General features: G+C 41.3%; 1 protein-coding gene across 7 annotated transcripts in view; it reads right to left on the reverse strand.

Moving 5' to 3' along the window:
- Nucleotides 1-1,457: 1,457 nt before the first annotated feature.
- ELF1 (E74 like ETS transcription factor 1) overlaps nt 1,458-25,111 on the reverse strand; it is a 93,374-nt gene continuing 69,720 nt past the window's right edge. For all 7 annotated transcript variants that reach the window (XM_049815855.1, XM_049815853.1, XM_049815856.1 and 4 more), the window contains 4 exons: nt 20,586-20,669; nt 17,406-17,598; nt 15,265-15,732; nt 1,458-3,163 (listed from right to left, as the gene is read on the reverse strand). In XM_049815855.1, the coding sequence (XP_049671812.1) occupies nt 2,545-3,163; nt 15,265-15,732; nt 17,406-17,598; nt 20,586-20,669 (1,364 nt within the window). In that variant the 3' untranslated portion in view covers nt 1,458-2,544. The remainder of the gene's footprint in view (nt 3,164-15,264; nt 15,733-17,405; nt 17,599-20,585; nt 20,670-25,111) is intronic.

Here is a 25,111-nt window from a genome sequence, read left to right on the forward strand (position 1 = left end):
CCTCCTCCTCCTCCCCCGGCGGCGCTGAGGGGAACGGCGGTTCCTTGGCGGCTGTTGCTGGAGCTGCGAATGTGAGGCCTCGTTTGATGACTTAGTCCAGCTTCTCCCTCCCTTTGTCGTTGGAAGGAGAGCTAGAAGTACGGGTACACCCGCCCGGAGCCTAAGGGACGCGGGGAAGGGAGTGATTTTCCGTTCCTGTTGGTTACACAACAGTCCGCCGCTGGAGACGCGTTACTGTGCTGGAGATTTTTCCCACCTCTCCAACTGACATAAACTAAGCTGACAAATCGTTTTCCCTTTGTGATAGCTGCATCTGTGGCGACAAGTTTTGTCGGCGAAGTTGTAACCTTATGGTGTGATATTCCCCCCCCCCCCACACCGTCTCCAGTAAATCTGCAAAACAACTTCCCCATGTTTAAAAACACATCAAGTGTTACCCCTTAGATTTCCAAGTATTACGAAATACCTGTACTACGGGAGAAAGTCCCCATTTTATAGTCTGATTAAAAAAAACCTAGCCTCCCTCTCCAGTGCTTTCATCAATCTGAAGCAGCCCGCGGGATGAGAACTGTACCAGGTACGCTTCTCCAAGGCTTACCAGCATTCCCAGCATGTTGCCAGTGCTCCCCAGCTGCGGGCAACACTGCCAGATATCCACCCTCCCGGAGAGCTGGCAGCAGTCCCTTCGGTTTGGGTAGGGCCAGCCTTCCTGAAAATGGGGTGGGGTGCATTGGATTTGCAGGTGGAAGCCTGACTGCGTGGGAGTCGGAGGGAAGAAACGTGGAGTTAAACAGGGCAGCCGTGGCAGAGAACTGCTTGTTTGATACAGTTGGTAGAGTTACTTCTATTCAACTAGACCAAACTCGCTCTGCCACAGTTCTGCTCCCATTAGTTTTTCTAGTACTTATATGCTTTAAATTTAACCTCATGAGCCAATCAATAAAACTCCTACATGAATTCAATCATTGAAAGTCGTGTTTCCTTCATGTTCCACTGATCTTAACAGGCATCATACTTATTTTTAACCCGCTTTCTGTTGAAACATTGCAATATGCAAGGTTTTGAAGCCCTAGTAATTTGGGCCACCAGTTGTGTTATACGACCTGCAAAGACCTTTGCGATGAATGGCACCCCAGAATTACATTCAAAGTTTTGCATTGTTTGTCTGTAACAAGTTGGGAAGTGATGGAAAAGGGGAAGGTTAAGGCCAGTTCTTGGATTTAGCTCAACTTCCATTTGAGCCACAAAAACACACAGTACTGCGATTTCAAAGGATACCCACAGCATGTTGGTTGCGTTCAAGTCTGTTCAGAAGTGATTCACGAATTGCACACATCCCACCGCTGATCCGCAGTGATTAATCACGTTATCCTGTTTCTCGGTGTATTCTGGTTATTTATGATGATTGTCAAGACATTGTAATAATATAAAAACATTTCAGAGTAAATACAGAAAAATGTTTTTTCCACTTGATTTATTTTCATAATAAACCAATTAAAAATACAAAAGACAAGGACCCAAGGTTCAGAGGGCTCCATCATTTAAAAATTTGTCTTTAAATACAAATTCACTCTGTAATATGAATACATATAACATTAGACCTCTAAACATAATGATCTTATTTGCATCTATCAAAAATTTGTATGGAAACAAATTAGCTGAAAAAACTTCCCTGTGACATTGAATGTACATTATTTACAATCAAAAAAAGAACTCTTAGCAGTATTAATCTCCAAATACCTGCATAAACTGTATATATTTTGTTTCCCTCCCCTCTTACAAATTAATCTGAAGTACAAAGCAAGATTGTTAAGCTTCATAGTTGCAAAATGGCATGAGACGTTTGCACCTGTAGTGATGCCGTTAGCTTCTGTAATTAAATATATCTGATGTTTTTATATAAAATACCGACAGGGCATTGTCCGTTACTGGAATAAATGTTTTGTGTACTCTCAATAGGAGTGTATATTCAATTTTGCACACACAAGAGCTTGTGCTGCAAAAAAATGCAAGAGAATACCTGGTTATCAAAGTCTAAAACTGGTGTAATTCACCAGTATGAAACAGATAATTGATCATAAAAAAACTCATACACATGGAATGAAAATGTCCCACTAAAGTAACTGTTGCTTCAAAAGTTAAATGATACACGTACGGATTAAACAGAAAAGGTTATAATAACGTTACTGCAATGTAAATTGTCAACAGACTGAAAATGTACAGTTAGAAAGAAGTTTGAAACTTTGGCCAACAACCTCAGGAGAAAGTCTTCATAGCATAAAAAGCATGTTCCTTCACGCCTGTACTTTGAAACATGAGTAATAGATAACTTTATTTATATGATAACATTTAGCAATTAACAGAAAATCAAAATCCATTCTAAAGCATGAATTCTAACAATTAAATGCAGAAATTAAGTAGCTTTGCAAAATCTTGCTTCAGAATCAACTCATATATACATAACTGAAAAGGTCCCATCACATTTATGAAAATAATCATCCACAGGGTCTCTCTTTTTTTTCTTTTTTTTTTTTTTTTTTAAATTTATTGATATGAATTGGGTTCCAATGGCTCATTTTCTTGCTTCACTTGCACGTTAGATGGGAAACCATTCGAACTGGACACTACCATCACAAACGGTTGCTGCTGGAATCTCTGCTCCGACTGCTCGGTATCATCTAATTTGTCACTGTCTTCTTCTTTTACCACACCTTGTACACCAATCTGTTTCGTTTCTGGTGCTTTAATAACCGAAGTGATCACCGTGCCCGATGGATGAGCTACCACTTGTGAGCTGCTAGGCGAAAACGTTACCACAGGGGTAGTGGCACTGAAGGATGGAGACGAAGCCATGTTGACTGTTCCATTGCAAATTGTCTGCACGCTGCTGGTGAGCACCTGCTGAACTTGTGCTGGGCTCAGCACAATTGAGGAAGGAGGCGAGACTGGCTTCTGAGACTGTAGCATGACGTTTTCTTTAAGAACCGTCATAGATTGTGAAGTAGGAATGGCTTGTAAAATGAATTTTTGGGGCGTTGTTGCTGTGGCTGGATCTGTGCTGGCTATCACTGTAGTAAGAGGCACCGTTTGGAGTGTTACAGCATGCAGCTGCTGATTTCCAGGTGAAACAACCACTGGAACTTGGGTCGGAGTCTGTAAAGTCCTATTAAAAATAGAGAAGATTATAGGGTCAGAACACTTCCACGTTGAGTTTTGAAAAATAATCATAGATTTACTGCTGAAAAATCACTTGGCATCATAAACATTTCATTTACTCAGCGGTTCCAGAAGAGGTAGCAGTCGCTCTCCTAATAAAACAAGAACTGGACCTGACCCCTGAATTCAGCAACACAGTTCCCAAAGTAAAGGTACTCTGCATAAACAACACTATCATTCCCAAACTGTACAGCCTACCTTTGAGTCGTTCAGCCGTTCATCAGAAAACCTGGGAATCGCATCCGAGATCACCTTCTCGAGCATCAACCAACATCACGAGCATGACCCGCTACGTATCTGCCATCAATTTCACGAGGCACCCTAAGCAATTCATAAGTCATGAGCCTAAATAATGTGTAAATCAGGCCTCAATTCTCCTGACATCTGTATATACATTTACCTACATGCAAAAGTATCTGCACTGTGACAGTGAGTCTGGTCAGGACCTTCTCAGACTCACAGGACACACAGTTCTCTGTCTGCCAGGCTTGTACACTCCTTCTTGTGAAGCAATTCAACAGAATTTGCTCCCAAAACATCAGTTTAAATTAGGAATGATTCCATCAGTTACAGGCTCACAGACTTGGGTACCACATGGCTTTCTATAGAGGTACAGCTGAGAGAGTAATGTTAGAGGATTAACAGCCATATTGCTAAAGTACACAACGACTACAATGGACAATGGTGACTTAAGAGACACGGCTGAAACACATACACTCCAGTCACGCAAATGTAACCAAAACAAACAAAAAACCCCAAGCAACAACATTCTCCTGGTGAAACAAACGATTTCCAGGGGAGGGAAAGAGGAAAGGAAGGGTAACTGCTTTGACACCCTCCCACAGCTAGCTCCAGCCCACCGTGCCACGCAGTCTCTGACAATCGTTCTCTTTCCTTCTGCTTCTCCTGCAAAGTTCTCTCCAACCTTCCTGCTTTCTCCTACCTGCCCTCATCCCCCTTTCTAGTCTTAAGCTCTCCCTTGTCTTTTCTCGAACATATTCGACACTGACTGAAAAGAAAAATAACCAACTCCTGCCTTCTCCTAGCTTATGTCTATCCCTGCTGAGATCACTTCAGATGGAAAGCGATTTACTGTCAGCATTTGTACTTTCAAGTCCACGCACAACACTGCATGCTCTTCCTTCTGAAGACTGGTCCTCCGATATGCTGTAAGGGTTGCCTACTATACATCTACTATGGAATGTCCTCCTTTCTATAGTCCTTCTACCCATGTAGTAGCTATTTCTTAAAGCTCTGTGAAATCCTACTTGCCAGCGTTTAGCCACTGACCAGTCAGATCAAACTCAGCACATTCAAAAGTTCAATTTAAAACCATGCTCTGGCTATCCCAGCTACAACAAAAAGCTTACCAAAGCAGGACTCACGTGATGCTGAAGCTATGGGGCAATGTGGATGCAGGTGCTGCTGCTGGCGGTAGTCCAAACTCACAGGGTGCTGCATCCCCCCCCCCCTTCCTTAATGCAGCAGCAGAGCAAACGAAGGAATATTTGCAGAGGATTTCCCAGGCCCCTCTCAGCTCAGTCCTCTGGGAAAGGTCTCTAGCTGAGCTCCAAAGATTGCTGCAGCAAGAGCAGCTGCAGTAACCCAGCTGGTATCAGGCTCAGAGCACATTAGTACTCCCGGAGCATCCTCCAGCTGCCAGTCCCTGCTGCCCTCAATCTTTTCTCCACCTCCTATGTGTTCGTTCTTGATAATAGAAGGAACAAAATCTGCACGTGTAACTTTCTCTTCCTCACAAGAAAGAAAACTGCAGTACCCAAGAATGCTGCCATAGCAAACCAAATCCAAATCCTTGCTCATGAGGCTCCCACGCAGGTCTCATCACAGAGGCCATAATAATTTGTGGGACACAAAATTTGATGCAAATGACACCAGAGTCAATTTTGAGCTCCTGTTTCACACAACTGGAGACAGCCCAAGGAAGAAGCTCGTGGAAATGGGAGCTGGCTGGAGGTGAAGCACCACCTAGAGTGATCGCTTCTTTCTTTCCAACTTCTGGAGAACTTGGTGCTGCACAGCAAATACCAACAACCGAGCTTAAAGTGCAAGGCTCAGAATGACAGCACCAAGGCTCACACCAAGTCTGCTAAGGGTTATCAGTGCTAACTCTTCCCCCCCAGCAATTCCCCTGGGACCTTTATAGGAAAATAACAAATGTCTGTGTCAGTAACAGGATGTGGGCATCCACTAGCTTTTAAAAAAATAATAATATAAAAGTAAACTACCTACAGTTAAACAAACTTGCAGTAAAATCAAAATGTCACATAGATACAGCTCAACCCAGGAAAGTCTACAGAGACCAGCAATACAAGTGGAACAGCTAAGAAGGAAAGACAAGTGACACTTGCCATCAGAAAAGCATTAAAGTATCCGACTAGATACCAAGCCAGCTCTTTAATCCATGAGGAAATTTACGTGAGCCTGAAGGATTAAGATCAGCTCAGTAGTTGCAGTTTTGAAAGCAGCAGCTGAAGCTGCTAGCCTGTGCTGGTATGCCATCCAAGTATTACTTTCAAGCTACTTTCTTGTTCTTTGGCTTTTTTGTTTTAAAACAAAATAGTAAAAATAAAAGCTTCTAGCTGCTAAACAGCTGTAAAGGACAACCTCAAAAAGAGTGAACTGGATCTAATCAGTGCAGAAGGTATTCTTCAAAGCACTAGGAGCAACAGCTCTGACAGGACCAAACCAGACCATTTGTCTCAGCACACTATAATTAGTATTTGCATATTGATGTTACGCCATTTTATTTCTCCTGAAAGCAAGTCCCATACCTGTACATCATACAGTGACTAATAAGTTTACTCCAGGTGCTCTATCTTCTACATCAGTCCAGATACATATATATGATACACACATATATAAACATGTATATACACATATATGTATACACACACACACAGTGCGAACTGGCTACAGGGAAAAGCATGCAGCAAATGTCTGTACAAGCACAAGATTAAGTAGCGCACAGCACCATAAATACACATTGTTATTTATGCTAATGGTGGCCAAGCAAGACATTTGCTTTGATTGGTAAGACTACAGACAACTGCGTCTGTTGACAAACTAAAAATCTGCTCAAACTATGTGCCTTGTATATCATTGAAAAAAATACAGGTTTGGTTAATCGTTTTGCCAGTGTTAAAAAAAAAAAAGTACACACAACTTAAGGTGATCTGTAATACTGGGCTACATTATTTTAGGTGCTTTGAACTGTGTATTTTGCTGTGTTTCTGAATTTCACTGTCAATTTCCTAATGGCCTTCCTACTCTTAAGGTACATATCTATGGGCGATTACTTTAAAAGTTCCTGCTGAGGTTACAAAAAGAAAAAGAACATTGAGCAACACTGATGAAAAGGAAATGCTGCCATAAAACAATCTGGTTACAACTGAGAAAAGAATGACAAAAATTCTGAAGCCATTTTAGCTCGGCAGAAAATTATCATCTATTTCTTGGTCCATTTGATACTGTTAACAGCCTAGAATTGTGCAATATCACATTAGCTCATCAAGAGGTAACTAGTGATAAAGCAAACAGTAAGTGACAGGCAAGAAAAACAAGTTTATTCATCATGGCAATTTATGTGAAATTTATGGAATAGAGAAAGGGAGAAGATACCAAAAAAAAAAAAATATCTATAATCCAAGGTAAACGAAGTATTTCACAGCACAGTAAGAAAATGAAACGAGGCAAATATTAAGAAATACATAGAGAGGTAACAGAGGAGAATTCCCTCCCCAACATATACATTGTTCAACCTACAGCTATAGGGGAAACAATGGCCTTGAGATAAGCAGGCAAATTTCCAGGGACTTTCCCCATTTGTTCAACTGACTGGTTGCAAACAACTCATTCAGTCAAGCTAGTAAGAGCGAGGGAGGTGAAGGGCTGGGATGTGCTTGTTAGAACCGCTTCAGATGCCTGAGTCAAGAGGCAATCTCTTTTGAGTGACTATAGGAAGCATCAGCCAAATGCAACTCAGGAGCTCCACCGTCACTGCAAACCGCCCCACAGCTGCACTCCTGTACGAGTCGCCAACAATCGTCAATACTTCACCCCAGCCTATTGCCTCATAGCCACTGGCCCTTCTACAGCCCAAGCCACGCAGACAGGAGCTGCTAAGCCGTCTAGGGGAGATGTCCACGAGAGGTAGAAAGGCACGTGGTGCCTCCATGCCCAGACTGAACACAGCCTCCTCCGAAGGGAGGGGAGAACTTGCCTGTTCTTGTCTAGCTCTTTGCCTGGACAAGATAATCTCTTATGTCAGGAGGATGGAGACAGAGGACTCAACTCTCAAGTCTGGTGTCCTTGTTACTGACCCATGCAGTCTTACATTCTTCTTTCCAGAATTTTTCAAAACTGCACGTCCACCTGAATTAAAACTCAGAAACTTTGCTACTAAGAGAGACCTGCAGAAACTTCACCACTTTCGACGGTGCCAAAGACAGGTAAAGAGAGCTCCTGTAGATAGCTGCTTATTGTGCAGAAACAAAATCTGTCTAGATGACTCTGAAGTCCCTTCTGCTGTAAGCAGCCTTCTTCCGACCTACCACAGAAATTAAACCAGAACTCGGCTTAAGAAAGGGTCTTCTCAGCTGCAGGAAAATCAAATCAAGATGTTTGGTCATAACCGAACTCCTTGCTGTGATGGAAGTTGTCCCTATTTTCTGAGAAACACACCCTGTTGTAAGCTAAATGAGAGTTTCTCCTAGAAGTCTACTGAGATCACATCAGCCTATTTCTGACCAACACCTCCCTCAGGGACAGCATTTTCCTCACCATCCTGAAACTTGAAATGCAGTCAAGCCTTCACGTAAGAGCTGACAGAGATCAGCTCTTTGCAACAATTACCTGCCTCTCTTCCTTTGGGGAAGGCTACAGCAACGGTGAGCCAGACACAACAGTATCTGCTAGTCAGTGCGCTGGAGAGCTTCTACTGCAGGCCTTCCTTTGGAGCATGAAGACCCAACTGGTTGCACTGACGAAGACCTACTGTCTAACTGCAAACAGAAGCAAAGCATGCCAGCCGATCAAAGTAAGGCCTTCCAAATATTAGCCAGGAGTTGTTTGCGATTATCTACAACTCCTTAGCTGGTATCGTATTCCTTCACTCCTCTTTCCCACCAAGTCCCGGGGAACCCTAGTGAGCTCTTTACCGAGACTGACACCTATGATGTTTTTTATTCAGCATACCTATAGGAATGGCAGAGGAGTGAAGGGCTACAAAATTAGCTGATATGGTGCAGATTTGACTGTCATTCTTATTCAAGGAAAGAGAACTGAAAGCAGATGGTCAATGTAAAATCTCAACAGGACGGTTCCAGGCTGCCTCCCTGTGTCTTGTGTAGTTATGCAAGCTCGAGCAAAACCATTATAAATACAATGTAAAGTATGATTACAGAACATAATGGTGACATTCACTGCACAACTTACACAAGCTAACGTCTATACGTGGCACAAGATACAGACACTTCATTTGAAACAGCAGCTGTAATCACATTTTCAGAGTTGATAAACTCATGCTAGACAAATCTGTCTATTTTTCAGCATCAGCATAGCTGCAGTCAGACCACCAAAACATCACAGCCTGCACACAGAAACAGATTATGGAACAACAGCAGGAAGCCTATGTGTTTGCTTGGGGTAGACATGACTTTCAAAGGTAATTCCCTCTGCTTATCAGGACAATCCACCGTGTTGGCATATTGTTGGCTTCATCACTGTTCTTACAGAGAATGCTCATGCCCAGAAAAAACACGATTCACCTTCAGCCACTTCCTTCTCCTCTTGAATGAGGATCTTGCCACTGTAGTCCACGCTTGTGTCACCTTCAGGATGAATTACTGCAATGTTTTCTACCCCAAAGGTTGCAAAAAGGTCAAGATGAAAGCTGGGGCTGATTCATCATGTAGCTGTTCTCCAGTTCAGAAGTGAACACACAAAGCATATTCCACTGGTCCTCTGTGGTCTGTATTAGCTTTTCCCCCAGCTACAGAACAGACTCAGGATACTGGTCTTCTAACATGCTCTGTCCAAGCTACCACAATGACAACTTGAAAATACAGAAAAGAAACAATGAACTGCATTTTGATAGAAACATTCTGTTTAAAACCTGAAGTCTGCTAAAGCATTGCACAGGATCTGTCAGCAGCCAGCTAATTGCAAGTTTCTTGGTATACAGAGCTGCCAGCTAGAAGATTCAGCCATGTCCCACACAGTCAATAGGAAATGGAGACATATAATTTTAAATTACTCACAATATGATCTTCTCTGAACCATTAATAACATGAGAACCTCTTTTCACTACATCCAGAAGACACTCCACCTTAAATCACTACTACTCTAGACTACGGATAAATGAAAATGCATCTTTCTTTATCTGCAGCCCTAGCGATTTAAGGGAGAAATTTAATTGCCCAAATGTAGGCACCTTAGAGCCCTGTACGATGTCCTAGACCAGTAAGTCCCTAGTCTTACAGGAGACGTACACTTTCTGGAGCAACAGAAAGGATGCCCTTTACGCTCCGAATGACTCAATGCACATGGAGCTGAATCCCAGGCCTACTGGCCCAGGATAAGGAATTGGCTGGATGGCCGCACTCAAAGAGTTGCGGTCAATGGCACGATGTTCGAGTGGAGACCAGTGACGAGTGGTGTTCCTCAGGGGTCCATATTGGGACCAGCTCTGCTTAACAGCCTTTGTCGGCGACATGGACGGTGGGATTGAGGGCACCCTCAGCAAGTTTGCCGACGACATCAGCTGTGTGGTGCGGTCGACAGGCTGGAGGGAAGGGATGTCATCCAGAGGGACCCTGACAGGCTTGAGAGGTGGGTCCGTGTGAACCTCACAAAGTTCAACAAGGCCAAGTGCAAGGTCCTGCACATGGGTGGAGGCAATCCCAAGCACAAATACAGGCTCGGCCATGAGTGGGTTGAGAGCAGCCCTGAGGAGAAGGATTTAGGGGTGTCGGTTCACGAGAAGCTCAACATGACCCAGCAATGTGTGTTCACAGCCCAGAAAGCCAACTGTATCCTGGGCTGCATCAAAAGCAGCGTGGGCAGCAGGTCGAGGGAGGTGATTCTCTCCCTCTACTTGCTCTGGTGAGACCCCACCTGCAGTACTGCGTTCAGCTCTGGGGCCGCCAACATAAGAAGGACACGGACCTGTTGGAGCAAATCCAGAGGAGGGCCACAAAAATGATCAGAGGGCTGGAGCACCTCTCCTATGAAGGCAGGCTGAGAGAGTTGGGGTTGTTCAGCCTGGAGAAGAGAAGGCTCCAGGGAGACCTTATTGCCGACTTTCAATATATAGAGGAGACTTATAAGAAAGCTGGAGAGAGACTTTTCACCAGCGACTGTAGTGACAGGACAAGGGGCACCAGTTTTAAACTGAAAGAGGGTAGATTTAGATTGGACATAAGGAAGAAGTTCTTCTCTGAGGGTGGTGAGGCACTGGAACTGGTTGCCCAGAGAGGCTGTGGATGTCCCATCCCTGGCAGTGTTCCAGGCCAGGCTGGATGGGGCTTTGAGCAACCTGGTCTAGTGGAAGGTGTCCCTGCCCATGGCAGGGGGGTTGGAACAAGATGATCTTTAAGGTCCCTTCCAACCCAGACCATTCTATGATTCTGTGATGCTTCAGTGCCTCTGAATTCCAAGCTAAAACAGAATTACTCCAATAAACCAGGTATTCTGGTTAACCTGTGTCAGTTATTCTAGTTTAAGCAGAACAATTTTACAAGCACTAAATTCACAGAGACTTTTTTTTTCTTCCCTAAAGAAGATGGGTCATTGGAAAAAGTTAGAAATAAAATGCTCATTCACAGAGCCATTTTTGCCTTATCACTGGAAAGATGTGTTGCCAAATTCAGTTCCCAGTTACATGACTGAAGACTGCAATGCTTGCATCCATCGAGCCACAGCGGTTAGACCTGCAGAACAGCAGTAAGTTTACGATTCTAAATATTCCCACTGCAGATACTAGATGTCTTCCCTCATCAGCAAAACCCAGTTTCCATGACCTGACCCTACTCCTGCCCTGTTTCCCAAGCCTGGGTTAGCACCCCATCACAGCCTTTCTGTTTAGGCACTGAGGCATCTGTCCCTAGCGAGCAACACTTCTCCTTGTCTCCCCTGCATACAGCAGCACCAAAACTTGTATAAAAAGCCCGTCAAAAGCCACTAAGACATGACCCTCCCCTCAAAGTACACAAAACTCTGCATGAGCTTTGTGCAGCTATAAGGAAGGCACTGCCTGTCTCCTGTGAAGAACCAACCCCTGATTTCCACTGGCATGCCCATTTATTTGAGAAATTCAAAGAGACCCTGGGGAACAGCTGCCACGCTCTCCCAGTGATGCTCTGGGACCAGACTTTACCAGGCAATGCTGCCTAGCTCAGGGGAGGGATGGTGACACAAGCCCTTCACAACATTCTCCAAATAAGATTCTTTTATCAAGTCCCTCAGCAGAGAAGATGCATGTTCAGACTTTTTCTCTAAAGGATATGGTTAAGTGTTAAGAAGCCAATTGTTTTGACCTCAAAAATCCTTAATATTTTCCCTATATTTTTTTTCTTCTCACAACACAACAGAATTAAATTGCTGCAGAGGGAAGACCATTTATTTCCATGAAGAAGAGAGAAGAACATTTACATGAATAAAACTTTAGAAGCTACGTTGCATAAGACAGATTACATGGGTCCAAGATGTTCACGCTTCAAGGCAGAGCCCAACCACTAACGAGTATGCATTAGAAAACCTTCTGAGGATCATTCCCAAACCCTGGTTGCCATTTCGCCCAAATGCCCTTGACCACCTACGTGCCCCAACCTCTGAACACCAACTGGCAACCAGTGTTGCTATTTGTCCTCATGCTTCCTTATAAAACTACTATAAAGTGAATCTAACCACACCCCTACAAAGAGTGTGCATACATTAGAAGGTCTGCCAGCTCTTACTCTAGAATGGCAATCGTATCTGCTGTACATTTTCAAATCACGTAGACCATTCATGTCAACCCTTATGGAAGCCCCATTGCAGCAATTCAGAATGTGTACACAAACACGTTCAACTGCTGGAGATTTACAGCTGTTTGAACAAACCAACCCAAAATCCAGTGTGCCATTCTACCTCACCAAACTATTTGAAGTTTACAATTCAAAACTGAGCAGAAATGTATCTATCATAAATTGTATTTTTAGAGCCTGGAAGGGGCAGTGACTACTGCACAGGACTCATCAGCACCTTGGTTTGCAGCTTGGCCCATCCGGGTTAAAAGCACACCAAAAAAATCTGGGTTGTAGTTTTTATTTTCACTCTAACTGCTCAGACACCTTAATACATTCTTTCTTAATTAGCAATACTTCTATACCATTCAGTAATTGCATACTGTACTGAAAAGATCTGATGGGTCTTTTTTTTTTCCTTCATCTAAGACACTTCGTCATCTTGGCTAAGGAAATGGCAATTGAAGACTTCATGGACTAATTTAAATTACAAACAATGGTTTAGAACCAATGCAATACAGAATTCTAAGGCTTTAAGGCTTTTACTTCAGTCAAACTTCACACATGCATCATTTCTGCTACTTTTTCCCCCTTAGCTTATTGCCCAAGGTCAAATTGTGAAATACCACAATGCAATAATAACTGGATGTCATAATGTCACTGAGCAGCTTTCCAAATGTTAGGCTGGACTTCTTGCCTGCCTGCCTTATTAGGTCTTACAGATCTGTTTGTTGTTACCATTTTTTAATACCATCTGTACTATTGATATTGGTTTTGATACATAATCTAGCGTAGGTCTAGCCTAGAGCTATTTAAGGGTGCAAATTGCTGAACTTTCCCCCTATTAATGTTTAATAGCATTATTCTACTGACTTAAATGGTACTGTATAGCTTCAGTTATGTCTGTACTTGTTTCCTTTTACTGTATTGCCCTTGTCAACTTTTACAAGTAATTAAATCCTTCATCAACCCTGAAATCAAAGGATTGCATTGTACAGAGTAGCTTCATTCCTAAGTTTTAAAAACTTACAAGACATCACCTTGATGCAATTTTTATTAATTTTCTAAATGAATTCCAAAATGGGTTCTTTTTTGGGGGGTCAAATTCCTCATAATTATCTTACATATAAACTTCTGATCAAATATAACCCTTCCCTCTCCTATGTGCACCTTGAACTAATTCTAGTTGGTTAGAACAATAAGCAAGACACAATTTTATTTCAAATCATGCATTTTAGAATTAAAAGACAAATGAAAACAGATGTTGTCTACTTCAAAATGGCAACTCTTTCCATTTTGTTTCACAGTGCCTACCAGTAACTATGAAAAATATTTTTGTTTTCATGGCCCAATGTATTTATTCCCTTGCAGCCTTTACTAACCAGTGAATTTCCCTTTTCAGTGTGAATTTTTCATATTGCAGCATGAATGAAAACATTTCATAATTTTTTAAGGAAATTATAAAAATAAACAACCCAACAGGATTCAAACTAGGAAGTCCAGGGATAATTTTAAAGTTTGGGGTTTTTTTTACCCCAAGGAAAAAACAGATAATATAACTTTTTTTCCTTCATTGAAGCTGCAGTCTTAGTTTTGTCATTTCCTGTATATGAATCTTCAGCCTCCTCAACTACTTGGTTATCTCCTAAAGTGTTTCTTATTGATTCTATTATATCAGTCAATGGAGGATGTTCTAAAGAGTTTCAGTTCTTCTGAAAAACCTAGCTGTCACTGCTATTCTAGATTTTCCTTTTATATAAGTGGAGTTTTAACAACTTACTAGCTTTTACAGCATCCCTCTAGTAGCAGAGGTGAGAGAGCAAAACTTATTCTTTGGAAATGAAGAAATTATTTGGTCTCATTAGTGTCATTACTTACTTCTCTCTGACAAAATTGCATGGTTAGCCACAGATAGTACCAATCCAAATCTATTGGTGGCTTTGGATGTAGTTTTCAAAGGAAATAGAGGAAAGGAGCAGGAAATAGCATTATTGCCATTTTCTGGCGCAAAATGATAACAATTATAACGGTGATGTTAACACAGCACATCTCAAAAAAAGGTGATGTTCATAATTCATTAAGAATGTGCGGCTCCTGAATTATATCCTGAAGCTTTCCTGAAACAGCTTTAAGGTCCAGAATCACCACATACAACTCTGACATTCCTGTGAGAGGCCTAGATTGCAAGAACATTTATTTGTTTTAGGTCTTTTGTAGTCAGTGGAGATGAACAAACTCCATCAGGGGACGCCTCAGGCTAGGGTAAAACCAGGGTTAAGTGACTGTTTTCAAAGTCTCTTCAATTAGGATGCTGCTACCAACAGGTAGGTGCAAAGGAGTCATGATACTTAAACGCTGTGTAGTGTTAGCCAGTTGACTTACAAATGAAGCGTGGAAGCACGACTGTCTCCCAAAATAGTCTGCAGATACACAGCTCCCATGAGATTATTCCGTTAATTGTTTTCTAAAGTCAAAAGAACATGCTCTTCTAACAGCAGCAAAATGCTAGAGTAGGTAACACAGAGCTTTCCCTTGTTGTAACTGGGGACAATACAAAAGATGAAAGAGATGACAAAAATTCTTAAGAAAAATTAAGAAGCAAGAAGGAAAATCTTTTTGAAGGGATCATGCAGACACACTATGTATAATTCAGAAGCGAAGACACCTAATAGTCAATGAAAAGGCAGAGCCATGAAAACACTGCCTTTGCTCCAGGACAGAACTGATGACACCAATTTTAAAGAGACATTGTGTATTTTTCCTCTCTAAAGGATTTGCATGAGGCCTAATACTGCAGGAAAGATGTGCTTCCCTCCACCAAAGGCAGAGCAGTTATAAGCATACACGTCGCGGTATGCTATAGTAACTCCCAATTCCTAGGATCAGCCACAAAGACACTGTTTCACTTCAACAGAACTGGGAGACGAGCATTTTTTTGAAGCACAACAAAAAAATCCAGTCTACCTAGCCATCATCCAGTGAATTTATTATTATTCATACATTTATTTTCTGCACGTTTTCTTACCTTATATTCTGAACCGAAGGATTTAACGTTTCATCCGGAACATTACTGGTTACAGCTGCATGTCCTTCTGTGAGGGACTGCAATGGCTGCATTACGTGAACTGTCCGAAAAAGCTGAGTGGGATGTACTGGCTGCGGAGATTGCATTGTCCTCAAAACTTCTGAAGTCAAGCCAGGTGTCTGCTGCTGTACAACTTCTACGTGCTCCTTCAGCTTAGCAGGCTTTGAGTTTCCTGTTTTTAGCACTGTGGTTGATCCTCCCTTTGTTCCCACGTTTGCAGACGCTCTAGTTCTGCTCGACTGGTTTCTATTGGCCACAGGAGTTGAGAGCAGAGTTGAATCTGATGATTCAGTGCTAGGGCTTGCATCTTCATCATCTATGTAGATGAGATCTTTTGGCATTTCTTTAAATTGATATACTAGGCGCTGACCTTCTACTTTAGCCAGTATTCCTCTTTGGTAATAGTATCTGTTTAAAGTGTACACACATCAAGTTACACAGTGTTTTTCAGGGAGAGGGGGGAAAAAAAAAAGGCAAACTCCCCCCAGAAAAGAAGACCAGCAGTAACAAGTAAACAATATTTTAAGTGCCTAGTTTCTTCATTATAAAGGAGTGGCCAATTTAGTAGCGTATTTTTTTCTCAAACAACTTTCTTTTACTGGTATTTCTTGCCACCTTTTAATTTCAACTTCAGACAACTCTGAGAGAGAACTCCATGACTTGGCAGCTCTGCTATCAACTCAAACTCTTTAAAAGTTGCATGAAACTTGTAGTTCTCCTCCTGACTCATACAGTTCTTCCAGTTACCTGAATTAATGTTTATTCACCAGTGAGCACGGGCAGACATTTTAGCTACAACAAAGCAAAGGGAATAGGACAGGAGAGCACTACTTCTGTTATATTTAAAAATTAATATTACAATTTGAAATTATGCACACTGAGGTGAGGGGTGAAGGGAAATGAAAAGAAATGCATAGCTGCTCAGTTGGACAATTATCAGTCAGCAGATGAGACTGAAGCTTCGTGAATGTCTGCTTATTTTGCAAAGTCTTTTATGTATGAGAAAAATCCCAGCCCGATAGGCAGAGGCACATGATAAGATGTTTCAAAACTGTATGTTCAAGTTCAGAGAAGCACAACCACACCTGAATTCTAAAACTGTATCTTCTACTGGACACAGGATCATTTGCAACAAGTAGAAATAATTTCGTTAATACAACTGAATTTTGGATTTTTTGGAGAAAAGTGATTCAAATTTTTTGTAAAAGGCTTGCCTCACTTGGAATCTTCAGTCTCTTACTTTGGGACTGACTCTGAAGATGCAGTTTTTGCAGCAGCCCTGAAAATGTCCAAGCTGAGACTGAAGGTGGCTGATGTGGGGCTAAGGTCAGTAAGGGTTACTTCTAGTTAGCTGTCCTAGTTTTGGCTGGGAGGAGTTAATTTTCTTCCTAGTAGCTGGTACGGTGCAGTGTTCTGGTTGTTGCTAAGTAGTGTTTATCCTAAGTTAAGGATTTTTAAAGTTTCCCATGCTCTGCCAGCGAGCAGGTGCCCAAGAAGCTGGGAGGGAGCACAGCCAGGACAGATGACCCGAACTAGCCAAAGGGATATTCCAGACCAGAGAACGTCATGCTCAGTATATAAACTGGGGGGAGTTGGCCAGGAGGTGTGGATCACTGCTCAGGCATCAGTCAGCGGGTGGTGAGCATTGTGCATCACTTCTCTTTTCTTGGGTCTAATTTATCTCTTTTTTTTTGTTATATTCCTTTTCATTACAATTATTATTATTGTTATATTTTATTATTATTGTTATATTTTATTATTATTGTTGATGTTATTATATTTTATTTTCTTTTAGTTATTAAACCATTCTTATCTCAATCCACAAGTTTTACTTTTTTTTTTTCCAATTCTCCTCCCCATCCCACTGGGAGCAGGGAGGAGTGAGCAAGCAGATACATGGTACTTAGCTGCTGGTTGCAGTTAAACCATGACATTAGCTTAGTTATTTTGCTGAAGTAAGATCTTCATTTCACAAATTGATAGAACACAAACTCTTTTCTGTTGTTATACAAATTAGATGAGGCATTTAACACATGCAAACACGAAGGCAACAAAAAGTCTAGTATTAAAAATGCACATACCTGAGAGCTCTACCCATTGTTTCATAATTCATGTCAGGTTTGTTTTTGTGTTTTCCCCACAACCTGGATACAGCCTTAGAATCTACCAGTTTGAAAATGCCCTTCTCTCTTTGAGTCCATTTGATGTATTTAGGGCATGTAGCTTTGTCCTGGAGCAGTGCTAGTAAGAACTCCCAGAGATAAATTGTATTTCCTAAAATAAAAGCATTTCAGGACACAGGAAAAAAAGAAAAAAATATGAGTTAACCACATTTTATTAATGATGTAAATAATCTAAAAATTAAGACGCTGGTATCTTTATGAATACACTATAATATATCATCAAGACTAGGAAATAGCGATGGAAGGGCACGGGAAGCGATTCTTGTTAGTTACTGTACTCTGGGTGCCCAAACACCCCAGCTACCGTCTGTAACCTACAGCGTCAGGTACCAGTCAACCCCCAGTCACGCCATTCCAACCACCAAACTCAGCATTAGTCACCTATGAGTACACTTCCCTCCTGCCTATTCCAGTTACAGAAGCAGTCACTATTGCTTTACCTCAAATAGGAACATGTTCAGGTCCATCCTCTGAAAATGCTGGAAATTAAGCCCTTGCTTAAATACTTTGCTGAATTGAGGCGAGTGTTACAATCCTTTAAAAGGCTAAACAAAATCCTTACTTTTAACAATTAGATTTATATGGGGCAATCAGTGGCATATGCTGAGGCAGGCAATCCTTAAAGAATAAAGTTCAGAAAGAGATTTTTTTTTTAAAAAAAAAAAATCCAGTGAGCGCTTGCACTTGCTGATAGACAACATTCAAATTTCATTTTACAAACAAGCAGGCACAAACACTTATATATGGAAATCCATCACACCTGTTCGGTGTTTACCACATATAAAAAAAGAGTATTAAAATCACAGATTGTGAATACTTAAAACTACTACAAAATCTGTATACTCTTTTTTTCCAAAAGCACATTTAAGGACTCTAAACTCATGTAACTAATGAGACCCTTTTCCTTGTTTTTTTTTTAAGGCTTTTGGGGTCTGATATTCTTTTGGACACTTGAAGCTGCACTTGAAGCTTCTTAGTGGTATGTTGTTAGTTTGAGAAAGGAAGAAAAGATTTCTTCTATGAAAGTATCACCAGGATCCCTTTTCTTAGCTTCAATTTAAGCCGGCAGTTTTTTCAACTTTAATAACCACCAGTCTAAACTTTTTTCAACAAGAGGAGGTGTCTTACAAATTAAAACTCCCATACTACTGTATTATAATCTATATTTTGCAAATATTCAGCAAAGTCATCAGCACTGCCAGTACAAAACGTTAGCAGCTCCTTCAGCAGGTGGAAACTTGAAAAGTGAGCATCCCTAGAGAAAAAAACAGTACCTCTGCAATAAATGTCTCCCAGCTTACATAAAACGCCAGCCTGTTTGCCTTCGGATACCCTGAAGGCAAAGGTTAAAACTGCTTGGGCATGACACAGTGTCAGCCAGGAGTGAAAGCATTCCCAGCCACTCACCATCTAATCCAGGGTACTTTTGTTCTAGTCTAGACTAAAAATGCTCAGCTGCATCAGGGCAATCTGAAAATTTGTCACTGCTTAGCCACTGAAAATCACTGTGAAGAGGACCGTCTGCAAAAACTACATCTGCTTTACTCACAGGCAGAATTTTTAACCTCCTCTGAGTCACAGCCCAAGAAGAAATACAAAGAAAGCACAGTTTTCTCAATGCATTGCATCAAATAATTATATGGAAGGCTTGGTATTTTAGCATACATGTTCCCCTTAGGGGAACACTGTGGATACTGAGAGACGGGCAACTCTCACGATTTTCTAGCTGCTTCCTTGCCATGGCCAGTTATATTAATATCCCTCTTACTTCAATTCTATGTTCCTCAAAATGCAAAACAAATGCTTTTGTTGTAGCTTTTTTCATAACATGCAGTGGTTTCAGGGAACACGCTCCTTTTTAATTCCTTCTGAATTAGCGATCTTGTAACAATGGACAAATGTGAAGTATGGTGTATCCTTGCTATTATTGACAGAAGCATTAGACTCTTTCTCCTTTTAATTTTGTGGCTAGCTGCTTGGATATTTTCTATTATTTTATTGGAGCACAACTTGGAGGTTCCTCTGATACTTCTTTTCCATTTTTACTTAAAAATCAGGTTTTAATTTTTATAAAAAGCAACAATGCATATTCAAAATTGCTGGCATTAACCTGTTAAATATTTATTGCTTGCTAACACGTTTTTTCCCCAGTTATTGCAAAAATTACCTCTTCAAAAGAAAAAAAAATACTTATTTGTCAGTGTAGCGATTTTTCTGATTTCAAGAGAGTCTGACATTCTTATGCCACCACCCTCCCCATTTGGCTGGGCTTCTGTCCAGGCAAGTGCTGCACACATGCAAACACATCAGTCCCTAGGCGTGCATGCAGGCACTTGGGGTGACCCGGGGGGGGGTAATTTCCAGCTCCCAGCTCTCCACCGCAGAACTCGGTAGGGGCCGGAGCATCAGGCTGCCATTCAAACGCCAGCCCGGGCACGGCTGTGGGTGCTGGACCCAACAGCAAAGCAACAGAGTTGTTGACAAAAGTGACAGGCACTACTGAACAGTTCAGTCTGGAGGATATGATTTATTGTATCAGTTATGTGGTATTTATTTTCTTTTTTCCTTTTAAACACAGGAGCAATGAAAGAAGTATCAAAACCCCAAGTTTTCTGCCCAAGTCTTCAAGCTGCGTTATGACTTTCCTCAAAATTCAGGGCTTGGTACTTCCTGCTGCCAAGTGGCAGCTTTGATTAGCCCCTCATGCAGAATTAAGACACACACAGATGGAAAACGTTTTCAAAGATCATCTGTCAAAATAACCACAGCCCAAGAAACACTAATACAATGCAAAGCGCTCCCCAAGACTTCACTCAAAACGCAGCAGCCTCTGCGGGGGGTTGAATTGTTTCTAAGAACCCTTGCAACTAAAGTGACAAATACGTTATTCTCCCTAGGAACTGGGTATTTCACCAAGAAATCTTGTGTGCTAATATTTTTCTTGCCTTCAGATGAGATGTTAACCACCCCTGAGCATAAGACCTGGTTTTACATCACAAGAGAACTAGTGAACTTTCTCTTTTCACAGGTCACTCAGAAACAATGTTCTGTTAAGAACTTCAGTGACAACTGACTTACCCTTTCCATCTTTGTTTTTCTTTTTCACAGATATGTTTGGAGTTGTAGTAGGGGACTCAGGACGAGATGGTTTTGGCTTCTTCCCTGAAATAAACCACCAGTAAGTCAACAGTAGCTTAAAAAAAACGGAAATAAAAAAGACCAAGGACCTAAAAAGGGAAGAGATTTGTTCCCCAATTCAGAGAGGATTCAATTTGTACTAAGTTAGGAGCTCAGTTCTATGCTGAACTTTTTTCAGTTTCTACAGCAGAACTGGACCCCCTATGCTCTTAGTGTTATGCTCACTTTTCCAAAGTCCATGTACCTTGGAAATTTCTGTGGCTTTTTAGGTACTCTTAAGAGCACTTAAAACAGATGAGATGAGAAGAATGAGCTATTAACTGTAAGCAAGAGTTTAAACAGGAAAAGCTAGATAAAATACAGAGTGCTATCTTGTTCACTCATGTCGTGGACATGTGAAAACATTTTTCAGTCCTGTTGTCTCTTACACCTTTCTCAACAGTGGCTACAGGTAAACGAAAGTCACTTGTTTGTTTGTTAAGACCAGTATAACCAGTAACAGGCTCTGAAAAAACACCAGGTTTTAGTCATAAGCACGGTGGCTCTATCCAGTGAGGAAGACTGAAAGGAAGAAGTTAGTTACAACTGATGACAAGAACGAAGAGCATTCATTTGAAAATGTTGAGAAATCAACTACCCAAACATAACTGGAGTAAAAAATACAAACCATGCTGAAGTATTTTTCAATATAAAACCTTGAACCTATTCCTTTATTAGTTCTCACTCCCTGCAATGGCAGCTTTTACAGGTAATGTAATTAATCAGAAACCTTCATAACTTTGTTATGAAATAAAAATTTCTCTTATCAAGTTTTGCAGCGACCGCTTAGTACACTGGCAATACCTAAATTATTCATGTACCAGCTTTGCTCTTTTGAGAGGCAGAATAGACCAAGCAGACATAGGACCCAGAGAAACATACTTCTAGTCCAAATAGCATATTGTCATAATTAAGTTCTAAATGAAAGTATTTTTCTTTTTTTCAGTTTATTGCATTTCCAAAGAGTTTATGTTCTAAGGAGGCAAGACTAATAGGCCTGTGCAATCCCATAGACTATGACGTTCCACTTTTGGTTTTGTTTTTAGGGGCTGTTTTAGTAAGGATACGGCTCTGCTGCAGAATATGAGTGAGGGTTTTTCACTAGCCCTGAAAAAACAGCTCAGTGCCCGCCTGCGCTGTCTGCTTTGTTCTACGCTTCCCAGTACCTATAAAGAAGTCATAAGAAACACTGGCTTGAGCACTCACCTTTTGACATTAGCAGTCTTGCTAAGTCCACCTTTGCACCTTTTTCTTTCTCTCTCTTTTTTTGATAGGGCATGGGGGAGGAGGGATAGCTAATTGAGAGCGCTACAGTGAGGAAACTCTAGTAACGCCTGGAGTCCTCTAATTTTCTTGCTTCCGTTCAGACAGGATTCATGACTGGGGACGGGACACAAAATTCAGCCATTATCTTGGCCAGGAATGTCTTCCTTGATTTGAATGGAGATGGGAGGAAGGAAATTCTACAATACTGTTTTTTTAATATATCAGCATATAAAAGGATAAAGAAATCCTGGAGTATGTTTTTTAGCAGCTTTGTTCCGCTCACCATTACTGGTTGCAGGAATGTCTGTTTTCCCTAAAATGTCTAGATGAAGTCACTCTTGTATAGATCAGCTTCTACTGTGCAAGTCCCTCAGGGTAACTTTGGCTAAGTGCTTTTCTCCCCTTAGAGCTGTGCCATAGGAAGACTCTGTTCGGTGCTCATCTTGATTCCCCTCTTGTACTGGTGTAAATTAAGGAGTGGGGAGTGTTATTTTGATACCATTAATTACCTTGTGTCCAAATGAGATCAGGTCTTAAAAGAAAATGAAGTGGATGAGGTCTCAATTAGGTCATGACTGAACTACTGCGATCACGTATCATTTATGCACGTCTCGTGAGAGATAGCCTAGGCTACTAAATATGAATACGACTGCTGCAGCAATTCTAGGCTCTCTTACTTCAGCCTAGACTACTTCAGGACATTCTATTTGGGCAATCCTCTACCAGAAACCCATCCAAAATTAGAAATCAGTGAAGAATGTGAAACTTGTTTACAGAAAGGTGTTGATGTTACTGCTCTGCATCTGGGCTAGAGATACTTAAGCTGATGGTTTTAGACTACACTGTGAGCTATAATCTCCAGGCACTGACTGATACCATCAAAAAGACAGTTAACGGAGACATACAAGATATGTTTCCTTTGTTTAAAAGAAGATATTTTCTGAAAGCACATTAAGCATTAGCACACTTCCTTCTTTGGTTCAATAGAGCATGAATTTGTTACCTTTCAGAGCACATCACTAAATTCCTTTTTAGGAGACAATTTTACAAAGAGGAAGAATGAAAAATGTGAAAGAGCTAAGCCTTATGGGAAACTACCATAATTTTGTATCGCCAATTGAATTTATAATTGGTATTTCCACTTTCCTATTTCCATGGTTGCAAAAACACTTCAGGTTAGAAATTTATGTTACAAATTAATGTGATATTTAGACAGTGAGATGCTCATCCTGATTAAATTTTTTACACCACACCAGAAAAAGTTCAGTACATTTTCTTGCACTGTTTTCAGTGAGTTTTGTTTAAAAAAAAAAGTATGTAAAAACATAATAAATAGTATATATCTAAAATATAACGTGTATATAACTTATGTGACCACCTGTTGCCAGATACCTCCCATAGCAAAAAGGGGACTGAAAGTATTAGTACAGCAAATTTCCAAGTTTCTTTCTCTGACATCCCTTTGTTTTCCCTGTCCTTCTGATCCGTAGCTCGACAGCTCAGTGCTCAGACATTCACTAGTACAAGCATCATGCTGATCATGGGTTTGGAGTTGAGCAGATGGCTGCATACAGCTCTCTTACTGCAGCAGTAAGGCCCACAAGGAAAGGAAGTGAAATCACTTCTGCAGAAAATTTCCTTGGAGGAGCTCCACGTGGCAGTGCCATTCTGGCTCAGTTAGCTGGCAATGCTCTGCACAATGCAACCCTGTAAATGCAGCTTATGGGTTATATATGCTAGAAGTCTATAAAATCATGAGTGGTGCGAATAAGGCAAAATGACCGCAGTCCTTTGCTGTGCCACAAAACTGACCAAAGGAAGGGAAACAGTTTGCACTTAAAAAAAACCAACCACACAAACCCCAAAGAACCCCACCCACACACTGCATGTCAACCTAAAGTGCACTACAAAATTTATAAGATTTTGCAGCAATTGTTGTACACCAATGCCTTACAAATCCCTCGACATTTTGAAGTAATACTTCAACATCACTCAGACCATACCATCTATCTCACGAAGTCTCAACTTCATTGAAAACTAGTAGTTAGTGTTAACACTAAGCTGATGCATCTTTTCTAGTATTTGTTCTATCTGATGTAACTGTCAAAACCAAACACGTTTGCTGTGAAGCAACTGGTTTTCTAACCTACAGCTAGGGAGGAGGAAGGAGTGGGAGTAAGCAGAAGCACAACACGAAAGAGGGTATGAAAGCATCAAGTCAAAGAAGTTAAATGTCTGGCAGACAGCAGCCCCTTGTTTTGACCCACAGAGCAGCCAACATTAAAAAGAAGAAGAAAAGAAAAAAAACAAAACAAAAAAAAAACCAGTTTAAAATCCTCTTAAAGTTGCTTATCTCACAGTACTGCACACAGCACGGTAATTTCCCAGCAGCACTCGCGGGGCAGCTGCTGGTAAAGCTCTCCTCCACAGCAGTTTCAGTTCAGCTTTCTTACAGGAATCGGAGACTTCCCGACCCACACCCATCCCGACCAGACCTTCTGACACACACAGGGCTCAGGAGGCTTCCCCAAGATCTCCAGAGGCTGATGTGCTCTCTTTCACACACAATAACTCCCAACATTTGGAAGTAGCAGCAAAAGTAGCAGCGAAAAATGCACTCTCATTCAGCAGGAGCATGGCTGGTAGCAGGAGCCCTGCTCTGGAAGGCTTTTATTGCACGGGGGAACCTGTCAAAGTACTCAAGCTCTGAGTCAGCCTTAGGATTAGTTCCAGAAATGTAACTCTCTTGGTTTATTTTTCCTTTTTTAAGTTTGTTGCAACAGCACCTCACATCTGCCTGCACTGCATGACTCTTTTCCACCGCAGACATCAGCCTCAGGACCTCTGGTGGGGTCCACACTCAATCAGGGTGGGAAAACAGGAGCAGAAGGTCTAACACCACTTCATTACTCTGGCACAGCACTGAATCTAATGGAACATCACTCAGTGGACACTGTGTAAATGTTACCTACCGCAAATGGAACTAACACTTACTATAGCATGCAGCTATTTAAAAAAAACTGTAAAATTAAACCGTTCATATTTAAGAAAAGCTAAAAAACCCTCCTCATTCTCATCCCATATTCTGAACAGATCAAGTATCTTTAGTTGAAGCTAAATAAGAGCTAATTAAAGTACTTCAGGATTCACACTTACAAAAG

The sequence above is a fragment of the Accipiter gentilis genome, chromosome 13 (genome assembly GCF_929443795.1).
Source record: "Accipiter gentilis chromosome 13, bAccGen1.1, whole genome shotgun sequence".
Taxonomy (NCBI): domain Eukaryota; kingdom Metazoa; phylum Chordata; class Aves; order Accipitriformes; family Accipitridae; genus Astur; species Astur gentilis.